Source organism: Beta vulgaris, chromosome 6 (assembly GCF_026745355.1).
Source record: "Beta vulgaris subsp. vulgaris cultivar EL10 chromosome 6, EL10.2, whole genome shotgun sequence".
In the NCBI taxonomy this organism is placed as follows: Eukaryota; Viridiplantae; Streptophyta; class Magnoliopsida; order Caryophyllales; family Amaranthaceae; genus Beta; species Beta vulgaris.
This window is the reverse complement of record NC_079207.1, coordinates 67,813,041-67,835,740: the sequence shown is the minus strand read 5'-3', so window position 1 is coordinate 67,835,740 and position 22,700 is coordinate 67,813,041. Positions and strand designations below refer to the sequence as shown.

General features: G+C 34.6%; 4 protein-coding genes across 10 annotated transcripts in view; 2 read left to right on the top strand and 2 right to left on the bottom strand.

Moving 5' to 3' along the window:
- Nucleotides 1-1,123: 1,123 nt before the first annotated feature.
- Nucleotides 1,124-5,882, bottom strand: LOC104897725 (probable WRKY transcription factor 3). 6 transcript variants are annotated; one of them, XM_048646618.2, is made up of 7 exons: nt 5,598-5,866; nt 4,379-4,547; nt 4,178-4,299; nt 3,956-4,084; nt 2,627-3,366; nt 2,273-2,431; nt 1,124-1,589 (listed from the first exon to the last, which is right to left on the bottom strand). In XM_048646618.2, exons 3-7 carry the CDS (start codon nt 4,256-4,258, stop codon nt 1,427-1,429), a joined length of 1,272 nt encoding a protein of 423 aa, XP_048502575.1. In that variant the 5' UTR covers nt 4,259-4,299; nt 4,379-4,547; nt 5,598-5,866; the 3' UTR covers nt 1,124-1,426. The 6 variants fall into 6 exon arrangements, with proteins under 6 accessions (XP_048502575.1, XP_010682971.2, XP_010682970.2 ...); XM_010684669.3 differs by having other exon boundaries at nt 4,178-4,547; nt 5,779-5,882; XM_010684668.3 differs by having other exon boundaries at nt 4,178-4,547; nt 5,598-5,869.
- Nucleotides 5,883-6,904: 1,022 nt separating this feature from the next.
- Nucleotides 6,905-13,747, top strand: LOC104897724 (hypothetical protein). The gene is made up of 11 exons (XM_010684667.3): nt 6,905-7,409; nt 7,525-7,604; nt 8,545-8,631; nt 8,718-8,795; nt 8,873-8,964; nt 9,086-9,287; nt 9,816-9,906; nt 10,392-10,450; nt 10,971-11,119; nt 12,822-12,903; nt 13,021-13,747. The coding sequence occupies exons 1-11, from the start codon at nt 7,301-7,303 to the stop codon at nt 13,411-13,413; spliced, it is 1,422 nt and encodes a 473-aa protein (XP_010682969.1). The 5' UTR covers nt 6,905-7,300; the 3' UTR covers nt 13,414-13,747.
- Nucleotides 13,748-14,911: 1,164 nt separating this feature from the next.
- Nucleotides 14,912-16,910, top strand: LOC104897723 (light-regulated protein, chloroplastic). The gene is made up of 3 exons (XM_010684666.4): nt 14,912-15,191; nt 15,924-16,088; nt 16,590-16,910. The coding sequence occupies exons 1-3, from the start codon at nt 15,004-15,006 to the stop codon at nt 16,663-16,665; spliced, it is 429 nt and encodes a 142-aa protein (XP_010682968.2). The 5' UTR covers nt 14,912-15,003; the 3' UTR covers nt 16,666-16,910.
- Nucleotides 16,911-19,789: 2,879 nt separating this feature from the next.
- LOC104897722 (alpha-mannosidase At3g26720) overlaps nt 19,790-22,700 on the bottom strand; it is a 28,067-nt gene continuing 25,156 nt past the window's right edge. For both annotated transcript variants that reach the window (XM_048647653.2, XM_010684665.4), the window contains exons 25-29: nt 21,982-22,092; nt 21,805-21,900; nt 21,621-21,668; nt 20,390-20,458; nt 19,790-20,289 (exon numbers count right to left, since the gene is read on the bottom strand). In XM_048647653.2, coding sequence (XP_048503610.1) covers nt 20,065-20,289; nt 20,390-20,458; nt 21,621-21,668; nt 21,805-21,900; nt 21,982-22,092 — 549 coding nt within the window. In that variant the 3' untranslated portion in view covers nt 19,790-20,064. The remainder of the gene's footprint in view (nt 20,290-20,389; nt 20,459-21,620; nt 21,669-21,804; nt 21,901-21,981; nt 22,093-22,700) is intronic.

Sequence of the window (22,700 nt, the reverse complement as noted above, 5' to 3'; positions counted from 1 at the left end):
CGTCCAAATGTTAATCTTCATTAGTCTTACTTATATTCTAAAGTGAACCCCTTTATCTTATTTTAAGTATTTGTAGTTGATATTTAATAGTAGGTGTTTACCTACCTTCTTCTACTAAGATCATGTTTGGTAAATGACTTTTTTATTGGCTTTTGGCTTTTCAATTTGGTCAAACAGCCAAAAAAAGTGTTTGGTTATTGGCTTTTTGGTTGGCTGAAAAGCTGGCTAATAAACAGCTAACAACCATAATTAATTTTGCCAAACACTTTTGCAAACAGCTGCCTTAAACAGCCAACTTAAAAAGCCAATACATACCGTCAATACTTCCAGCCAATCAAACAAGCCAACTAAACCAGCCAAAAGGCAAGCGGATCTTCAAACAACTCCTAAATCTAACTCTAGTTACCAATTTCAAATACTGTAACATTTTCACCTAGTCTAGGATCTACTTCTAATATTGATTGAAATAGAAATATTGTTAGCAAAAGTGACCTAGGGTCTATTTCTATCATTCTATGTTGTTTGTTCCGTATCTTCCCAAGGTAAACCAGATTCATCTGACATTTAAGAGGAGTTAGATAACTCTAGAGCAAAAGTTTACCTATTTAGGCTTTACTGATTCTAACTCTAGTCACCATTCGAAAAACGCTATTGTTTTTTCACATATTGTTGATTATCTTATTAAAGATATACAATCTTTTCACATATTTAAATTATCTTTTTAAGGATATACAACCTTTTCATGTATTGTTAGATTATCTTTTCAAAGATATATAATATTTTCACAAATGGTGTTAGTAACTAACATGTAAAGCAAATACTTCCTCCGTCTCGAATTAAATGCAATAAAAGAATATTTTATGTCTCGCAAATAATACCTCTTTGTTGCATTTAATTTGAAATGGAGGAAGTAGTACTCTCGTAAATTATATATATTGAGCCATAGGGGATATGGCAGTGTGATTACATGTAACTTTATGATGGTTAAGGGCTTACTAGCTGATTGGGATATCGTACATAGATATATTAGTGACTTCACATGGTCATCAATACTCATCATCATATTATTCTGAAATAGAAGTAATTTCAGGGCGATGAATAGAAATTCAGCAAAAGAAGCATCTAATACCCAAATAAATAGGAGTATCTACAATAAAATGACTTGCAAATATATCTTACATGACTCAGTCCATAATTCATATGCAGTAATATAATGGCCCTTCTGACACTATGTGAAGGGCAATCTGATGACTTTGATAATTTTAATTTGTTGAATTGTTATATATGCACTAACATCATAGTGAATATTTGAGCATCCAGCCATAGATAATGCCACATATCAGCCATAAATAATGCTACACATCAAGGAATTAGGCTCACAAGCATCCCATAACACCTTTTACTAATTCTCAGTTATAGTAAGGCTTCAGGTCTCTGGCTCAGCGGCTGATGAATTGTTCATCATCTTCACCGGCATTTCATGGTTATGCCTTCCCTCATATGTCGTGATGAAGGTTGTAGGATCGTCCAACGCTCTTTCTACATGCTTTCGTACGTTACATTTGAGGTTGGTGCAACGGTAGTAACTTCTGCATGAAAACAAAGTTTGAAGTTCCAGACTACTTTTCAATGTAGGAACCATTGATAAAATACAGGAGTACTAGATTATGGGTCATCAAAGAGATATAGATTGAACCAAGAAAATGTAATCAACTAACAACTATGATTAGAAGACTTTGTGATGTTGATATTAGAATTTCATTTATTTCAGGCATCTAAAGCATTGGAAAGCATTTTAAATATGAAGTAATTCCTAAGTATGTACTCACGTCCAACATCATTTGGAAGTTCTTGTTTCATTCATATTAGTGATTTAGACGCCTGAATTTCACACTTTGACCTCACTAAATTTATTTTTGTTCACTGAACTAATTCATAATTCAGTCGAAGTTTGTAAATTTTCTTACTTTGGTCTATTTTGTTTAATGGTCCGTATTTCAGTCTACTTTTGTCAGATTTTGTTTCTATGTAAGCCAGATTTAAACTTTGTCACTACTGAACAATGACTGTTCTTCTAAGTTCTAACCATGATAACTGTAATTATTACTACTATCTTATTCTAAATTAGTTCTGACATTAGCTGTTCACTGCTCGTTGCGGTCAAATGGCAATTTTAATGGATTCTTTGAGGCAATTTTGAAACAAATTGAACCAGAAATCAACTTCTCTTTAATGAACAATTTGATCAAATAAGAACATCATAAGCACCAACCTGGGATATGAATTTCCTTTCACTACCTTCTGGCCATATTTTCTCCAGCGAAAGCCATCCCCCATTATCTCAGGCTCAGTGTTGTTATGCACCGAGATTTGAGGCTCGTGTACACCTTTACTTGATTTTCCTGCTGCATTGTTTTGATTTTCCTGTTTCCTGACATCAATAAAAAAAACAGTCCATGCATGACACTTTAAGATACTGATTTCTCACAGGGTACCGGAAGGCTGCACAGTTCATAACGATCATGAACATCTTATTCTTCCAATATACTATATATTGATCATCCAATATACTACTGTTATGCAAAAAATGCTATAATTGGCATTTGGCAATATAATCACATCTTACCTTCTCTTCCTTTTTGTTCCATCATCGTCATGAACCTTTAATCCTTTGACCGATTCTTCACAACCCCCGCCAAGTCCAGCTGAAACCTCAATAATCATGTCATCGGCATTGTGTTTTTCTGACTCGATATGATCATTACATGACAGGGTAAATTCTTCAGTGAGCATAGACTTTTTGGAAAATGGGTCCGCATTTTGAATTTCCATCTGTCTCTCAAAACCTACATTATTGTCGCAGATATCATCACACAATTTGTGGGCGTTGCTATTGAGATCTTGATCAGGACCAGCAGTGGGCAATTCCACTTCTTGTACTCCAGATAAACTGCTGCTACGCTTGGCATGATCTGGCTTTGGATGGTTATGCTCTCCTTTGTACACAATTTCCGTTATCTGCCCATCTAATGATCTCTCAACCTTCTTTTTCACCAGGCAATTTGGATGTGTACATTTATAGTAACTTCTAGGATACTCACTACCCTTGACTTGTTTTTGCCCATATTTTCTCCAGTTATATCCATCGTATGAGGGTCGATCAGCACTGGCAGTAGAAGAGGTCAACATTGTAGGCTCTCCATCTAGCATCTGTTGTGAGATTGTAGGGGGTTCAATTGATTGAGATAGTTCAACCATGGATAGATTACTTGGATGCTGATTAGAGAATAACCAATGCTTGTCCTGTTGTGCAGACACATCAGCCTGAGACAGTGCTTGTTGATGAGCAATGTCGGAATTTCCTTGCTTGATAAGTGCATAGAATAGGGAATTAGAGATGGTAACTTTGTGAACGTTGGAAACAAACAGCTAATAAACCCGATGAAGTTAAGAGAATAGACTCAATAATAAGTAAATTGCGTCAAACCAGCTATTATCTATTAGAGTCGTGTGAGAAAAATTAAGTCTTATTGTCAGTAGACTCAGTACTCAAGTATGGTCACTTAGTATGAATCCCATTGCAAAAATTAGTAGATCTTCCACCATGCATGTGCCTATAGGACATGGGAAAGTAGGAATTGAGACATTGAGTACCAATAGATTAGAAAGTGAAAAATATACTTCCTCCGCTATTATTACTTGCAATATTGAAGCATCGCACAAGAATTTAGGGATGAAAGAGAACAAAAAAAGACATGGGACCAAACACAAATACGACTCTTTTGCCCGAATTGACAACTTTAGACAACCCCCCCCCCCCCACCTTCTCCACCGATTCTCTTCTCATATACTCTATACCCCTTCTTTTTGCTTCCTTCCATAAATCCTATTAACAGACGCTTGTGATTATTCTGCATTAGAAGTAAGAAAAGAAACATGAAGGATTTATACTAACCATATTGGCCAAAAGAGAAACAGTTGCCTTGGACACAACCTTTGCTAGTGGTCTATAGATGGTGGATTGATTTTGGGCTCTTGACATATTATCAGATGAAGAATACGGAGCTGCTCCAGAAGCACCGGCCTGTGATTGTGTCATTGTTAAGCACAGAAGTGATCAGACCAGATAATCCTCTACAAAAGTATTTTAGTCCATCAAGTGAGAGCGATACTTGACCTGAAAACTTTTGGCAAGTGGAGCCTGACTGATTGAGGACTTAACCCTCACAGTTTTGGGCCTGATTGCAGGAACTGCCATTTTGGAGGATGTATCAGCTGGTGTTGGAGAGGCAAGAAGCTCTGAGAACATTCTAAAGTCAGTAGAGTTAGGCCTTGAGGCAATCGGCTTTGTTATGACTACTCGGTCCATCTCCTTTACCTCCATCACTAACAGTGGAAAGCAAAGTCGCTACAGAATAGGCTCTAAAATCAGGCTATGCATTTGGAGCTTCGTTTGAGCCTGGGCTAGTCAATCAAAGCCTAGTTCTCGGAAGTTCATTCATTTCCTCGTTGTGCAGGAAAACATTATTCCAGATAAATTCCACTCGCTGCACAACTAAATAGATGAGTATATCCAGCAATAAAGCCACAATCATGTTGTCATGATTGAAAAAGTAAGAAGTGTTACACTAACTGATAGATGATGTCTTTTTTCGTGATAGACATCAATGTTACTCCTATGCTCTTAGAAACCTTATTTTGAATAAGTTAATTATAGTGAAGAGGCCATCTCCAATTATTCGGCTCTATTTGGCTATATATAATAGTTAATTTTTTTCCCCACAAGTCCGGTGATGGTACATACGTAACTGCACTCTCTGTGGGGCTCACAACTCTTCTATCTCTTGTTTAAGTTAACTAAAATTTAGCCAAATAAAGTTTTCATCTTCAATTAATCCTTAATCAATCAATAGATAAGAAGCAAAAGCAATATAATGAGCTATTCTAACTTGGTGTATATCATAATTCAAGAGTCAAAGATCTCCTTGAGACCTTGATACCACAACAACTAGGCTTCATGAGATGTTCCATAAAATATTTACCTAGTTCGATAAGCCCTTGTTAAATACAATCCGTAAAAGGAGAATCCGTACATGCAAGTGGTATACTTTTGCGCTAATTTAACAAATTTAGGTAGCGAATTACGATAAGAGAACAATTTGCCTACTATTATCATCTCATGACAAATTGAGGAAAATTCTCCCACTAATTTCCTGCATCATGTATATCTAGAAGTTGAGTTAAAGTGAATTCTCATAACTTAGCAAGATCAACAGGTACATACCCAATTAACTAATCTAAAAAAACTTGAACTAGAACCAAACTCTATACTAGAAAAAAAACCCATATCTCAACAAAATCAATCTGAAAACTAATTTATTTTATTGATTTAAATTGTCATTAAGAAACAAAACAAAATTAACCAACAACAACAACAACAATAACAATTAAACAGAAATGAGGAAATAAAGGCAAAGTTTAGACACAAAATGCATTAGGATCAATCTAGACATAAGTAAATGAGCACCAAAATAAAGTTGAAAGTGAAAAGATAAATCATACTTAATTACATAAAGGGGAAGCAATTAAAATGATACCTTTACTTTGGTAGTAGAAAAAAATGATAACAGTGAATTATCCTTTTTTAAGAGGTTTATTCAATAGTTGGAATGTTTGGGCTCAAAACATGGCAAGAAAATTGCAATAGAAGATGCAAAGAATGAGAAAGAATGATAAGAAATTGAAGAAAGAGGAAGGTGAAATTGAAGGTACATGTACATGATCATTGGGGTTGGATGGATGATCATGCTCATCTTCTTACTGTATTTGGTTGCAAGTTGCAACGTACTCCCAACTAACAGTCAAGTTTATGCACGAGCTTTGACTCCTTTAGATGCACAAACAAACACCCAATCCCTCCCTCCCTAACAAAATAAAGCCCCATGGCAGCCCGGCCCAATCCGAAGCTCGTGGGACGACCTGAACCAAGCCTGAAACCTATATCGATTTTATTTATATGTATATTTGGTAAATTGCAATGTTAGTGAAAAAAAACAACTTATATATAATGTTATTTTGTATTGATGAAAAGTACAAACTTGGCTAAGCTTAGTATTTTGATTTGGTTAGGATAGGCCAAGCCTAGGCCTATGTCTAACCAAACTAAAAGTTTAACCATGGACCTGAACGTTAGGTCATGGCCATGCAATGTGAGAATGCGTGCGTAGGTTAGGCCTAGGCCTAAGTTTAACCGAACCTAAATTTTAACCATGGACTTCAACGTTATGGCATGGTCATGAATTGTGAGAAGATGGGCATGACTACGATGTATTGGCAAAATAACATGGAATTGGCTCATATAGGGAAAAGAAATTATCACGTAGCTTGCTCTTCTTCTAGATTTTCTATCATTGTTTAACTTAAGAGATGAGTATTGTTTCTCCATCAATTAAGAAACATGAAGCAAAAGAAAACACAAAATTGCACATCTGCGTGACTTTCGCGTACAAAACATCCAATCTTTTTAATTTATTTTTCTTATGTGTACAAACCTTAACTTGTTAGACCTTATTTGAACTTATTAGGGCATGTTAACTGAACTGGACTGAATTGATTGTAAATGAACTGAACTGAACTGATTGCAATTGAATTGAATTGAACTGAACTAAAATGAATTAAATTACAACTAATAGAAATGGTAATTGAAGATGAACTGAACTGAATTGAATTGAAAATAAGTTGGGGAGAACAGACCATTAAACTTTATTTTGTAATTTGTAAACGTATCAAACTTTATTTATGCTAAACTGAATACTGACTTGTTAATTTTTATTAAATCTTTTCAAAACTTATTTTTTTTCTCATAAAGATTGAAAATAAGGTGAACGGGCTCACTCGAAAAAAGAGGAGAAAAGAACTAAAATGTTCTATTGCAAAATAACTTATTGATTACTTTCATCGCTAGATCCTCTACAAAAATTGTTCATACCTATTCAGACATCGGTCACAAACTATTAACACTGCTATTCCAATTTTACCAATCTACTCATCAACAAAAAACCAATCTTCAAGAGAAATCCGTCTTCATTAGTTTCTAACTTTCTATATTTTTATTTCGCGCAAATCAGCGAATCATCAGCAGTATAATTCCGCAAACTCCACATCCTCGTCTTCATTCTCTCAAAATTCATAAACTGGTGTTTCAACAACAAAAATTCAGCAACAAATTGGTGGTTACATTACTTACATTAACTATGAAATGATCTGAGGAGTTGGGTTTTATTTTGAATAAAGAAAAATTATGAGAACTCAAGCTCAAAACAAGCACCGACATTCTATCATGCGTTTAGTTTGCATTGTCGTTTGTTTCTGTCTTTTTGTCTTCTTCATTCAATCTTCCATCTTCACTGGTTAGAATTTCCTTATTTATGTTTAATTTAGTTTTTTTAAGCTGCCCATTTCTTTTTATTAAGTGGGTGTTTGTTTTGATTAATCATAGTTTTTATTTGATTGATTTTGGTGCAGGTAGTGGAAAGCTAGATCTTTCAACTAAATTGGAAGTTGAAATGTTGTCTAAGTTCCAAACCAATGTTCAGCAATGTGTGGTGAGTTGAATTTTTGTGAATAGTTTCTGGGTTTTCTTGATTTATTGTTAGTTTCTTGATTTACTGTTTGTTTCTGCATGATTTATGTTTAGTTTCATGGGTTTTGAGTTTCTTGATTTATATTGTTGATTTTGAGATTTTTATTTGATTCTACATTTTTGAAGGCAATTATAACAATTTTCTGATTAGTTCAAGACTTCAACACTTATACCAAAAAGCTTTTGATTTGGATATGTTTTTGGAAGGATTGTTCCCAAGTATCTCTATATATTTTGAGGTGTTGGAGATGGGGCGTGGCAAGGTAATTCGAAAGTCGGGGTGATGGAGAATGTAACATGTCTTGCTGGCAATTTACATTTGAGAAGTGCCTCGAAACAATTTGGTGGTGTGTGTAGTTTAGAATTTTTTTGATGATGTTAAGAAGCTGGTTTTCTGTTTAGAATAATATGCTCTTGTCTAACAACAGAATGTGCTTCATTAGCTTAATTTTGTCAATTGGTAAATTGTGTGATTTAGATGGTATTGGTGGCAAAATCTTCTAGGCACTCTTTTCTGAGTGTCTTTAGCTGCCTTTGCAGACACTTCCATAAATCTTCTCTGTGCTTTGGTTGTTATGATGCTTTTGAAATCTGATGCTATTGCTACCTTCATTCCTCATTTCGACTTTGAGATGTTGCATAACGTGCATCTACCTTTCCATTATTGTCAGTTGTATTACATACTAATACCACCCTTGTTTGAAGGCTTTGTCTTAAAATGTGTCTCATTCAGACATGATTCTAATATTTATGGAGTTTTCTTTAAGCTGATTATTTCTTTTCTGCTTTGACTAGTGGTAGAGCTAATATCTTCTTACGTCCACTATGTGAATCTTGTTTCTATTGTTATCTTTCAACATGCCTCATGTCTTAGGACTTACAAAACTCAGAAACCCTTGTAGGCAAAGAGAGGACTTGGACTTACAGCAGATATTATTGACCACTGCAAATTGAAACTCAAATATCCCGAAGGCACTAACAGCACATGGGTACATTTTGTATGCCTGTAATATTTCCTTGATCAATTTGTTTAGCTTCTGAACTACTCCATGCCGAAATGATTTTTTTTATGCAGGTTAATCAGCAGTTCAAGAAGAAGGAACCATTAGAGTATGAATATGATGTTTGTGAAGCAATTTTACTGTGGGAACAGGTTAAGCAACTTATCTCTTAAGAGTGTATGCATCCTGATTTGGGAAATATTGTCTAATACAGTTTTGATTATTGCAGTATCGCAATGTTACGACAGTATTGACAAGAGAATATCTAGATGTTCGTCCAGATGGCTGGTTAGACTATGCAGCGAAAAGGATAGCTCAACTGTATTAGTCTGAATTTTGTATATCTTTTTGTCATTGCCATATCATTACTTAAGTTCCTCTAAATCGTTATTGCAGATTATCAGCTTATGGGAAACTGATCTCCTGTTTTGCACTGTATCAGGGGAGACAAAAAATGCTACAATCAATCTCTTTGTGATGAGCTTCTCAGTCCTATCTTACCAGCCAAACCTCCATTTCATCCCCGTCAATTTGAAAAATGTGCAGTTGTTGGAAATTCCGGAGATCTTCTATTGACAGAATTCGGTGAAGAGATTGATGGTCATGATGCAGTAATTAGAGATAATGAGGCTCCTGTTAATGAGGTGAATTTTGTAGAATTCATGATTATTGTATTTAGTTGGCAGAATTTGACATATTGCAGCTAGCCTTCTCAAGCATTATAACCTCCATGCCTCTTGGGTAACCATCTTCATTTGCTTAATTCTCTACATCCATTTTTAACCCTTCTGGAAAGGAGAAACAAATATATGATCTGACATGGAAAAATATGGGAACCGGCTGATGATTTTTAATTCAGTTAATTCATATCTTGCTGCTACCATACTACCAAAAACAGTATCTGATTTATTCTGGTACATTGGACTTACATGATTAAATATCACATATTTGTTAGAGCATCAAAGAATGAGTCATGCTCATGCTTGCTGTCAATTATTAACTCGAACCAACTATGAACTCGCTCTTTAAGTACGACCTTTTTCCCTTGGATTACACTGCAACACGTCAATATGTGATGTACCTGCAGATAGTTGTGCTATTTTTTGTAGTAATTTTGCCTTAGGGACGCTGTTTAAGAGGTGTCTCATTTCATTGCCATGGATATACTGCAGAAATATGCCAAGCATGTTGGTATGAAGCGGACCTTGCGTCTTGGAGTTAGAGGCACTGCTCGTAACATGATCGACATTCTCAAAGGGGCTCGTAAGTTATTATTCATTTCTTGCTTTATCAATCAATCTTATTCTTTTTTTCCCGGTAATTGGTGTAGTTTATTTCGTTTGTAGAGAAGAAAAAGAGCAGGCTAAAAGGATTCTATAGGGAAAAGAATGCCTGTTGTTGGGGTTGGGGGGGGGGGGGGGGTGTGAAGGGCCGTTTACATGAAAATTAGGAGGCATACTTCTCATCTAAAAGAATAAAAAGGCAAGTAATTCTTCACAATAACAGTTTCACCCTCGAACTCTACTCTTTATTACTTTTTGTTCTCGTCCTCCCAAGGTGTGGGAATCTAGATCCTAAACAGATGCAATATTTTCTGCAAAGACAAAGAAATTGAAAATTGAAATAGTTGATAGCGAAGAGGAATCCTCCATCATCTCTCCTGGTTGGGTGGATGGGAATCGACATATTGCTGTTGGGGAGTAGAATTTCAATTGTGGTTCTTACCTCTAATTTCTTTTTCTGTGCAGCCGAGGAAGTATTTATCATAAAAAGTGTGACCCACAGAGACTTCAATGAGATGATAAAGGTGATGTTACATCCTAAAGTACTCACATTATTTTGTTGCGTACTGTATAATTATGCTACTGGCAGAACTTTCAAAAGTTAGATAATCCAAAACCCAGGGAACCCCAAGTGATGCATGTGACGGTAGTTTGTTGATGGTTACTGGGAACGTTGAATGTGCTTTTCAGTGCTTTATGACTTTATGTTGGACATTCCTATCAATGAAAAGAACTGAAAATGAAAAATAGTGTCTTCTGATCTGTTTGCTTTTTTTTGTATGCCCTCTTTTATTTCCTTTTCTCCTCCCTCTATGGTCTGTTCTCCTAAGATGGATATAGACACCTGATCTTTTAATTACGACGACTTTGCTGGTCTTCTTTCTCTTAGATTGTGTCACATGATGATGATTAAGGACTAGGAGCATCTTATGTGGTGTTCTCTTGTCAATTTATACAAATTTTACCCTTGTCTTGTCAAGAAGCCTTCTATTTATTAATTCATGAATTTTCTCTCCGTTTCATGTTTTTTTTTTTTGGTGGCAGAGTATTCCAAATCCAGTTTACCTATTCCAGGGAATTGTGCTGCGGAGAGGGGCCAAAGGGACAGGAATGAAATCTATAGAGCTTGCACTTTCAATGTGTGACATTGTCGACATATATGGTTTTACTGTTGATCCTGGGTATAAGGAATGGTAAGTTTGCCACTAATCATTTTGCTTCAAATGTTGACATATAGTATTTGTCTGTGATATTGCACTTATCTAACTGCGAAAGCTTTGTTTCTTTTGCCATAATGAAGAGGGGAGTAGTAGGGAGGGAAGAGCTGGAGAGGGAGCGTATTCAACTGTGCGCCTGTGTGTGCGCGTGGCCCTATGTTACTTCGACACCTTCATTTACCTCAAGAATCGCGTGTCGTGTTGGACACGACAAGACACTTGGGATATTTTATTTCAAACTAAAAACTTGACTTTTTTCTACAAAATAGCCGACTCGGAAACTTGGACATCCGTATCCGACTAGACACTTAATCCATCTGTGTCTGAGTAACATCGCCCGTGCCGGGAAGCTGCTTTGCTGACATTAAGTCCTGGGAGCTGAAATTTTTAGTGCGTGCTATAGTTATGTGGTCTTATCATTATAAGAGAGTAGTTAAATTTTAGATGTCACTCCTTTTTGTCAGCTAGAGGTTAAGACTTAAAGAGGGTGAAATCAGTTGACTTGTATGAAATAAGAAAGAGAATGATGCAAAACAGTGTTAGAGGATAGTTTTAAAGCAAGTAGACTGACATATGGAAGAATTAAAAAGATCTATGACCAAATATTGAACATGAGAAGTAGAAAGATTATTGCTAGAAAAGTACAATTGGTAGAATTACGGAGCAAAGATTTTCGTGGTGTGGGAAGTTTATCTGATGACTCTGAACACTCTATCTATCTAAGTTGACTTAGGGTGCCTTCTCTTCACTTGAGTTCCCCTTATGCGAACTTATCTGAATTTATTTGAACTTATAATCCCTTTTAACTTATATGACTTCAATTGGCTTAATAACATATTAGAACTTGTTGTAGTTGTGAACAGAACTTGGGTAGCCCTCATCTGAACTGAACCTATAGGAATTTATGACCATTGATTTAACTTATCCAGCTATCCAAAAATAAGTGAAAATAGGGTCGGAGAAGCGAGCCTTAGAGCTCTTGGAAAAGTGAATGAAGGATATGCATGTCATGGACAATCATGGTACATACGTTTTCGAGACACAATTGCACGACTGCTGAAATAGAATTCCCACTTACCGTTTTCTTGCTCATTTGTCTGTAACTTGAGAGATGGAAGTTCTAAACTACACTATGAGCCCGTTTGGTTCACTATTTTTACGCTCCAAGAAACGGAAACAATCACTGAGTCCCTTTCTTCATGTTTGGTTCAACCTCTCACTAATCTATTACCATTACTTGGTGGTAATGGACTCCCCCAATTTGTTACCTTCCCCTCAAGTAACAAAATCCATTTGTTGGTGGTAACGGTTACCATTCCATGACTTGAACCAAACACCCAATAAATATAACCATTTTTATTACCATTCCCCTCCTTTATATGTGTACATTCCCTTTTCATTCCATATCTTGAACCAAACGACCCCATATTTTTATGTGTGAATTATTGTTGCATTATGTAGGTTCTGCTGTTGACTTTTCTTCCCTTGGGGTTTTGCATCTTAGAACTGAACTTAAGAAATCATCTTTTTTGAATCTGAGATGTTTAAGATGGATATTTCCATTTAAGTGAAAAAGAATTATCTTTTCTCTGGCTTGAACATTATCACATTTCACCCAAATCAAACTTCATTAATCTATGAATCTGAGTTACTGAGTGTGTGATGTGTAATTTCTTAGGACAAGATACTTCTCGGAACCCAGGAAGGGACACAACCCACTTCAAGGAAGGGCATACTATCAGCTACTGGAGTGCCTAGGGGTATGATTGACTTGTTTTTTTCCCTTTCTCTCTCATCCCTAACTATTCTTGTATCTATTGAGAGAAATTTTGCCTTTCCTGCTTAGTAGCAAATGTTTAAAAGTTCTTTTATAACAGGTGATAAGAATACATTCACCAATGAGAGCTGAAAGGAAGGAAGATTGGTCAAATATACCGAGCCGAGAGGCAGTAAGGGCTGCTCACACTGCAGCTATACGTTTAAAGCAGACCGAGGCAGGTCAAGATGGTGACAAGGGACAGTTTAGGAATTGCAAGTTTTGGGGTGAGAAAGGCGCTGACTACAATGGACCTGTCTCGGGTTCTCCAGACATGAGTGAAGTAAGAAAAAACTCAAACTACAATAAGTGGGAATCGATGCCTTTTGAGAGCCTAAGAAAGGAAGCACAAGAATACTACCGTCAAATGGAGGGATTTTCGTTGTATAAGGTGGATGGTAATAAGTTGGACGATCTCGTTTGTATAAGACACACTTTAAAATCTGCAGAATGATTGGTTGGTTTAGCCCTAGGAACTCCTGTTCGGTACTATTTACCGATGTGACTGCATTTTGCCAATATAGAGTGGTTCTTCTCGAGGTGTTGCATGTTTCTCGTGGCGCTTCTATCATTAGCAATCAGGTATCTGGGGAGGTGTTGAAACTCCAGGAACAAATTTAGGCTCAGATGTACTTTTTTTGGCGCAGGATTTTACTTATTCTTTGGTGCAGATGTGCTCTTCTTCTGATGGTTGATTGTCCCCTCTAAGTTGTATACCAAAAAGTATTTGTTATTGATGTATAAATTTTTCTTATTCTCATATTATTGTCATCATTTTTTTGAGTCAAGAGATTGTTATATGTCAGCTTATAGTGATTGGTTTTCTGATGTATGTACAGTACAAATGTTGATTAGATTGACTGGTATTATTAAACATCACCTAATGAGTGAAATTTTACTTTACTTAAACCCCAACCTGTTTAAATGCCTGCTATTTGCAACTAAAATATTAATATTTCTTACGATTTTAAGATGAAACAAATTATATAACGTGAAAAAAACATTACTAAAAAAAACATTACTTTCATTTTCGATTTCGAATGCTTAAATTACGATCTTTTTCAGGTAGATGATGCAAGGATTGAAACTAGATTCTAGATGTCAATACTAATAGCTCACTACAATGGAAAACCTCAACCTTTTTTAGCTTTGTTTGCCACATCAAATTTCCGAGCTATAACATTCTCAAGCTATAACGTCTCTCAATGAAAAGCCACAAGTCCACAACCACTTGTCGTTTTTATAGGTCCTTTTGCCAAAATCTAACAAGACGCCACATGAGTATGTTTTTTTATATACATGAATGAGATATTTGGTCAAAGTTTTCAAAGTTTGACTCCCAAAATAGAAACAGAAACTATATTTTGGGATGGAGGGAGTAAAATAAAAATGATTTATAGTTTGAAGTTGACATTTTGATACAAGCTCAAGTAATAGTTTAGTGGTAAGACACCACATCAGCATGTAGAGTAGGATGACACATGACAGCGTGCAATACTAATTACCCATGTATTTTAATAATATATATATAAAAAAAGGATTCCTATATCTTAAAGGGTTAAAGAATCCAACCAACTGTGGTTGGCGTGAGTGGTTAAAAGCCTTTTCTTAACCATTGTCTCGGGTTCGAGCCTTTGGTATGGAAAAATCCCAACTACTCTGGAAGAGATGCTGCCTGTTAAGGTACCCATACAAGCTCCCACAAAAGTTTAGTCCACTCGTCAAAAGCGCTGGGAATCTCCAATCCAAGAGAAGAAAATGGGAGATATTTTATGGGCAAATAATTCAAACGTTTTAACTTCTAGTGAGAGATGATAGAATGCTTGGATAAGTATTGTATTTGGTTAGTCTCCATCATCGTTTAAGGTCTTGCCAAGTTATTAAACACCTATACACCTTATCCAAATTCACAAAATATCCAGTGAAGAATAACACCACTTCTTCTAGCAATATAAATTGATTTATTGCCATTATTGTTTGTTCACAACACAATAATCAAACACCATCTTAAACCCAGAAAATTAGATCTCCAATATATATCAAAATGCAGGCTGTTTCTTGCTTTGTACATCCACTTTTTCCTTCGAAATCTGCCATTTTTATTAGCTCACCTTCCAAAATTGTAACACCCACTTCTTTAACTACCAATAATATTTCCAGCACTTCTCTAATTAAGGCTACCTCTTCAGAAGCCTTTGAACCATTAGCATTTAACTACAACTCTCAGTTCTCGTGAGTTTTTACGTACACAATTCTTCCTTTCATCGCTTTTATTTAAATGTAACACTTTGAGATTTACACCGTTTATATAAAGATTTCAAATGTAAGATATAATATGTAAGTTTTTATGATTTCACTAATAAATTTCAAAGATATTATTCATTAAAGTTGTATATACGATTCTTTCATCGATTATATTTAAATGTAACACTTTAACATTTGCACGATTTATATAGATTTCAAAATGTAAGATATAATATGTAAGCTTTTATGATTTCACTAATATATTTCGAAAACATTATTAATCAAAGTTGTACATGCGATTCTTCATTCTTTCATCGGTTTCATTTAAATGTAACACTTTTGACATTTGCACGATTTATATACATATTTCAAAATGTAAGATATAATATGTATTTATGATTTTACTCATAGATTTTGAAAATATTATTTATCAAAGTTGTACATGCGAAAGTCAAAGTATTGCCATGAAGACAAAAATGAAAATAAAGGAAGTATAAAATTGTGATATGCTTACCCATTTTCTAAAAATTTGTAAATCATCATCTAGAGAAGAATACAACAACAAAAAATGATTTATGGAGCTAATCTATATTTTAGAAATCATTTTTGAAGGGAGCATCCTTTTGATACATTATCAATATAATTTGATGAAGTATTTAACTAATAATTATAAAGTTTAATTTAAGGGATTTTATTCTAATGTTTGGTATGTATTTTTAGGGTGTTTCCAGCAGAAGCTTGTGAAATTCTTGGAGGAGATGCTTGTACAGCAGTTATGTATCCTGAAGTCAAACTTGATAAACCCAAAATGAGTGAAACCAATACAAATAATACTGTTGAACAGTTTGACAGGGAGTACTTTGATTATGACAGTGATCCCAAAAGGTATCTAATTTTTGGAACTTAAGTATGTAGTTCTATTTTTATTTACCTATAATTTGATACTCCCTATATTCGAAAGTAATTATCGTATTGAATTATTAATTAATAATGTATTTTGAACGACGGATATGGCTATTAGGTTTGAGGGGGTTGGGGTTGGGGTGTCTGGCTTGTAATGGGTCTCTGAGTTGGGATCCTATGCGAGAGTAGTCCAAAAAAATTCTTTTTACTAATTTTTTTTTAAAAGGCAAGACGGAACAGTTATTTAAAGTCAAACTTTAAATGTTAATTACTTTAATACATATCTATAAAAAATTTATATGAAAATAATACTCGAAAGTGGTTTTCAAGGTAGATATAATGGTAAATTTTTTGTACTTTTATCAATCATATAATAAGAGATATTAGTTGTGAAAGTAATTTTTTTAAAAATATGCGTGTCTTATTTCTAGAAATGCATAATAGTATATTAATAGACTAATTGTAAATTTTTGGATCATGCAGTGTGTTAAGGGGAGAAGCATGTGATGACCTTGGAGGTGAATTTTGTGAAGCTCCTTATATAAATGGGGTCTATTAAGAGAGAAATCACACCCAAAGGTTGCAAATATTTTGCTTAATCTACTTGTATAGACATTGTGTACCCTTAGATTTTGAAGTATTTAGTTGGAAAGATTCTATGGTGGTCAATTGGTTATAAATAAAGACGACCATTGGAATCTAGTGTTCTAAAATGATTTCAGGTTTAGATGAGGGTGTAAGAAGACTCTTAAGTATCTAGGAGTTCTTGATGCGTATAAATCAATGCTACTCTCCCTTTTGTCAGTCTATGGTGTTCCCAGTTAATATATAATCTCTGTTATTTTTACTCAAAAACTCTTTGTTTAGATGAAAATGAATTAAGAAACTCAAAAATATTATCTACTCATCTTACTCAAGAACGTGAAGGTGTATATTCACACACAAATATAAGATGAGGACCTTTAATTTTAGTTGTGGATTGAAGTTAAAAGCACTTATTTTTATATACAGGAAATCATTGGACTTCATCAAAACGTATTTTCTGATACTCATGTTTATAAAAGAAAAAGATTTAGGCCATAAACCTAGTGTCTAAGCATGACAACGAATCACTTGATAAATATTGATTGAGAAAAGGCTTTACAAAAATCCCTAGTACTTGGGTTTAAAACTAGTTCCAATAGATACCCAACGGATAAAGCAATACGAAGAAGGGAGTCATAAGACATCTCAGATAAAATATGGAATTACTCTGCATAAATTACCAATCTAATAAACACATCCGTCTGCAGGTGATAATTTTTTGAAAAATATAATCGTCCCTAAAATTCAACTCAACAACACTAATAACGTCGTACTTGCCAATCCGTAGGTATACCATAATAATAATAATTTAAGGTATACCATGCGCAAGATACATTCAATATATCATGAATGCATTATAAATAGATTGGTTATCCTGCAGTATAAAATTAATTACCCTAATTTGAAGATAAATTATTGTTATGGTGCATTCTCTTCTCCTTATTTTTTATGAAGTTATTGAAGTTTATCTGAATTTATTGAAATTTAGTGTCGGTTAAACTTATTGAAACTTATCCTGTAAACTTTTCCGAGTTAACTACCTAGTAAGGACCTAAAGTATGAGAGTTTTTTCCAACAAGGACCTCAACAATTTTTTTGATCTACTAAGGACCTCATGTCTACTATGGTTACATTTTCCATCCAATATTATTAACTTTGTTTTCTTTTTGTTTTAAAAAATTGAAATGGCCCCACTAACTCAATTATTCTTTATCTCTTTCCATATTCCTCTTAATTTGACTTTAACTTTTTTTTTTTTCCATAAAACTATGAGTATTTTTATCAAATTGGTACTTTAAGATACATTATTTAATCACATGAACATATTTTAAAAAATTATCACATGTGTGTATTTTCAAAGATTTTCTTTAATCATATGAGTATTTCTTAAAATTTGGACTACTTATAAGTATTTAATAAATCTTCATTGACCATATAAGCCCTTTAGCTAATGTTATATATTCACCTCTATTTACATCTTATATATTCTTAGAGTAATTCTCTCAGAATATCTCTAAAGAATCGATAATTATATCTCTCTCAATTCTTTACCCTTTGGTAATTACTGAGAGAAGTTATATTTTAAAATACTCATTTGGTAATTACTAATCAGACCCTACACAACCGTCCAACCCTTTGTCTCTCTCTTAAAATATATCATGTTTGTGTAGGTCGTAGCTCTCATCCACCATCTTTACAAATCCAAAATTTTATCCTAAAAGTTAAAATTCTTTTCCTCTTTAGCCTAATTTTTTCCATTGATAGTGCAAATTTTAAAATGTATCCTCTCGCAATGTGGGCATTTTTAAAAAATGGTGATACTGGTATAACAGTATTTTTCAAAATTTTATCTTTTTTTTTTGAAAAGATACAAGTAAAGTTTAGGGAACTCTTCTTTCAAGAGTATACCCTGAACTATCTAAAGTAACTAAATAATTGAAAAACATATCGGACTGAACATCAACTAATTGAGATGGATTTTGGAGATGGTGCCCAATCTTTGAGAGCTGATCCACAACCCGGTTGGCTTCCCGATAGATGTGAACAATTGTAACCTTCCGGAATGAAGACAAAAGTTGAATGTATCTTAAAGTACTAATTTGACAAAAATACTCATAGTTTTATGAAAAAAGAGTTAACGTCAAATTAGGAGGAAGATGGAGAGCGATAAAGAATAATTGAGTTGGTGGGTCTTTTTAATTTTTTAAATAAAAAATAAACAAAGTAAATAAAATTGGATGGAAAATGTAACCTATTGGATGGAAAATGTAACCATGGTTAAATTGAGGTCCTTAGTAGATCAAAAAAATTGTTGAGGTCCTTGTTAGAAAAAATTCTCATAGTTTAGGTCCTTATTGGGTAGTTAACTCAAACTTTTCCTATTACCATGTACCTCTCGATAATTAAACTTTACAATCTTTGACCCATTTATATTCAAACGAAATAAAAATTTGGTATAATCTAAAATCTTAGTAGACTCTTATTTTATTTTATTTTGAAAACCTCAACCTTTTGAATTGGCTAAAGTTTGCACTAAAGTTCGTGAAAACAAATGTCACGACTAATTAAGAATGAAGAAAATATTTCGGAAGGTGTTCCACAATGTGAACTTAGAAATTTAAAGCTGAAGGAACATATCCTTAATCCTGAGTCCTCTTATAGGAGATTTCATAATTAAAGCATAAAACATACATACCGGAAGCACATACTCGGAGTCGGAGGACCTAAGTCCATCTATGAATGCATGACACAACAAGACAGACGAAAGCCCAAATTGACCATTGAACTCAATTTGATTTATTACCTTTTTTTTTGGCAACGACGCATACAAACGGGCACGATTGATAGGGCAGGATCAAGGGGGTTGCAATGTTACCTAATTCGTCTTTTGAATTCGCCAATTCGTCCAAAATGGGTCAAAAATGAACCAAAATCGACCATAATTCGCTTTTCTTAATTCGCAATTCGCGAGGCATTTAGAGAATTAGGTAACACTGGGGGGTTGTCTCCCCAAAATAGCCAAGCTATGGGCTAACTTAACCCGATCCCTATCGACCTTCGAGCAACAAAAGAAAGGCAAAGAAATAGACAGTTGAGTCAGATGATAAGAAATAGACACACTGACAAATTACAACCATTATTTGAAAACAGGGGACAAATAGGCTTCAAATCTCCACTCAATAGTCAATACAGTTACCATTATAAAGTGCAGGAGCGTCAACAACTTTACATATATACAATATTCATCCAATAGTGAATTTCATCCCAGCATAGTTTCCCAGAGTTGTACAACAATAACGCTCATAGGATCTTCAAAGCAACGATGGAATAAAGATCAGCTGAAAAAAAACTACTCGGACAGAAAACCTGATATTTAAGCATCAGAGACCTTGTCAGATGTATGGTTGAATTCAATCAGCAATGTACGAATTTCCATTGGCCCGAGTTCAAGAACCAGTTTTGTAGGATCAATTGGTCTCCCTCTCATCACTTTAGACTCCCGAGCAGAAGAACCTTGAGACTTCCACACCAGTCTCTTTTTCTCCATTTCTGCCCGTTCTTGATTTGCCGAAAGATTTGTCTCCGTTACTTTTCCAATCTGAGTGATTTCCGAAGAGAGAAACAAAACCATTATTCATAACTACTAACTAGATGGTGGAAAGCCAGAAATACATAATGTATGTGAATATTGTATCTACCTTCTTTGATGGGAAAAGTTTTTTCAGCTCTACATTTACCATGCTTGAAAGATCCTTGTCTTCTCCAACCTTAATTTCAACAAGACAAGTAATGGCAGTTAAATACAGTGGCTTCTATGAGCAGAAGAAACATAGATGACAATTAAACTAGTGGACAGGGCCATCTTAAGCAATTTGGAGGCCCTCCTCTAAATTTAGATAGTGGACCCTAAAATTATGGATGAAGGGCATGACTTTGATGGTTAATTGATTTAGAATACAAATAGTGCATGTACAGGTATTGTGTACTGAAAAGTAATCAAGTATCCTCTATTCAATACTACTATTTGCTTTCATCTTCATTTACGAACTGCATACAAGACAAAAACCAATTAGCTTAAAGTGTCAATAAGCCATAATCATATAGCAAGATAAAGAAACGACCAAAGTTGCAAAGACAAAGATAAAGATACAGAAACATTGAAAACAACAATATAATGAGGGACACATGTATAAGAAAATTCCCTGTAATATTTATATGTATAGGAAAACCTTTGTGTATCCTTTCAGAAATTGCTATATTTTTGTATGTAAGAATAATATAAAGTAAAAGCAATTTTGATGTTCATTACGCAGATAAAGATCTTGGACTCATAGTATATAAGAAATAGTTGCATCAATAAAGAGTGGTTGCCAATTGGTTAAAAGAGAAAAGCCAAGTAATCAACTTTAGGCATTTATATTTGTTATGTACTTAAGCTTTGGACGATGTAATCAGTATCTAGGTTTAGGAGTCTCGTTAACTACTCAGAGCAGTTTAGGAAAAGTTAAAAATTAGCCATAGAATTACATTCTGTACTGTCTTGTGAGTGTCTAATTCATGTTCAGACATGTCCAACGCGTGTTGGAATGTGGAAGTATCCGACACATGGTTCAAGACCTTTTTACTTGTGTCCTTTCTGTGTTATAGGTTCAATACACATCAGGCAGATTTAGTAGGTAAGCATTAAGTGCTTCCTAGTAACAGGCACTGATTTCGTAAACTTTCTCGCAAAAGCAACTTTTTAATCCTGACTGCAAAATCCCTGCCACCTCAATCAAAATCTTGTAGAATCAAAAAGCAAAAATATCGACAGAAATTGACATTTTCAACCACAAGAAGCGTTCAGATACACAATTTATGAACAAGACCCACTGTCCAAAGATTTCAGTTTACTTTAAGGGTTGAACTTGAGCAGACGACCAAAAATACCTCAAATAGATGTGCTAATCGAAGCAGGACTTTTCCATCATCAAGCTCCTGTTAATTGAAAAAAAATTGATGAATATAAACTTGCAACTAAATTGCAATATAATCAAGCTTCTGATGTTAATTAAATGGCCTAATATAAGGGTGAAACATCACCGGATTTATGATGAGATGGATCGTCCATTACCTGAAGAGTTATCATAGCAACATTTTCGGGTAATATATAAGAACCATCCATTCCCGAAAACGTGGGTACATGAGATTTCAACCAGTTGTCTCCATCCTGCACAAAAATTGTGATCCTTAGTGACAAGCATACCCAAATTGCTTTTAGTAGGTACTAAAAGTTCCAAGTTTAACTCACCTGCTCACTGAAGGCCAAGAGAAGTGGAGAGTATATCTGCTGACCAAACGAACGTCTCCATTTAGCACCCTCTCCTAGACGGTCAAGTCTGATATAAAATTTCCCTTGGACCTGCAGAATGATTTTACAGTTACCACTATTGTAAATTTTATTTAAAAAGTTGATAATCTTTCAATACTATTAGTAATGGAGACTGGAGATGGTTGCATTTGGAAGTGAACAGACAGGTGCAGGGCTATGACTTTAGTCGAATCTTCTTTTCTTAAGCAAATGACGACAAGCGACACTTGTAGTTGAACATACCTTGCAGTTGGTTGACCAGTTGGACATTCTATTGTCTACAATGTGGATCAGATACAATTTTCAATAGATCACTATCTGTAATCGGGATATTCTGATCAATAAAAGAGATGCTCCCTCAAATTGAATCTACAAGCAACTTTTTTACATAATATAAGCTGCTTAGGGAAATATTCAACTTCTCAAGTTATATTCTTACCAGCACTCTCAGCAGTACTACAATTAACTATTTAACAGAGGATATGTCACTCACCTGACAAGGTTTCTCCGGATATCTAAAAGGTTTTTTTAATTCATGCATGACAATATGCATTGACTACAACACGGTTCATATTTTTTCGATTCATCTTTTTTCAACCAATGGTTCATTTTTTTCACTTTGTATGGAACGTTCGTTTTGAAACCACGGTTCTTTTATA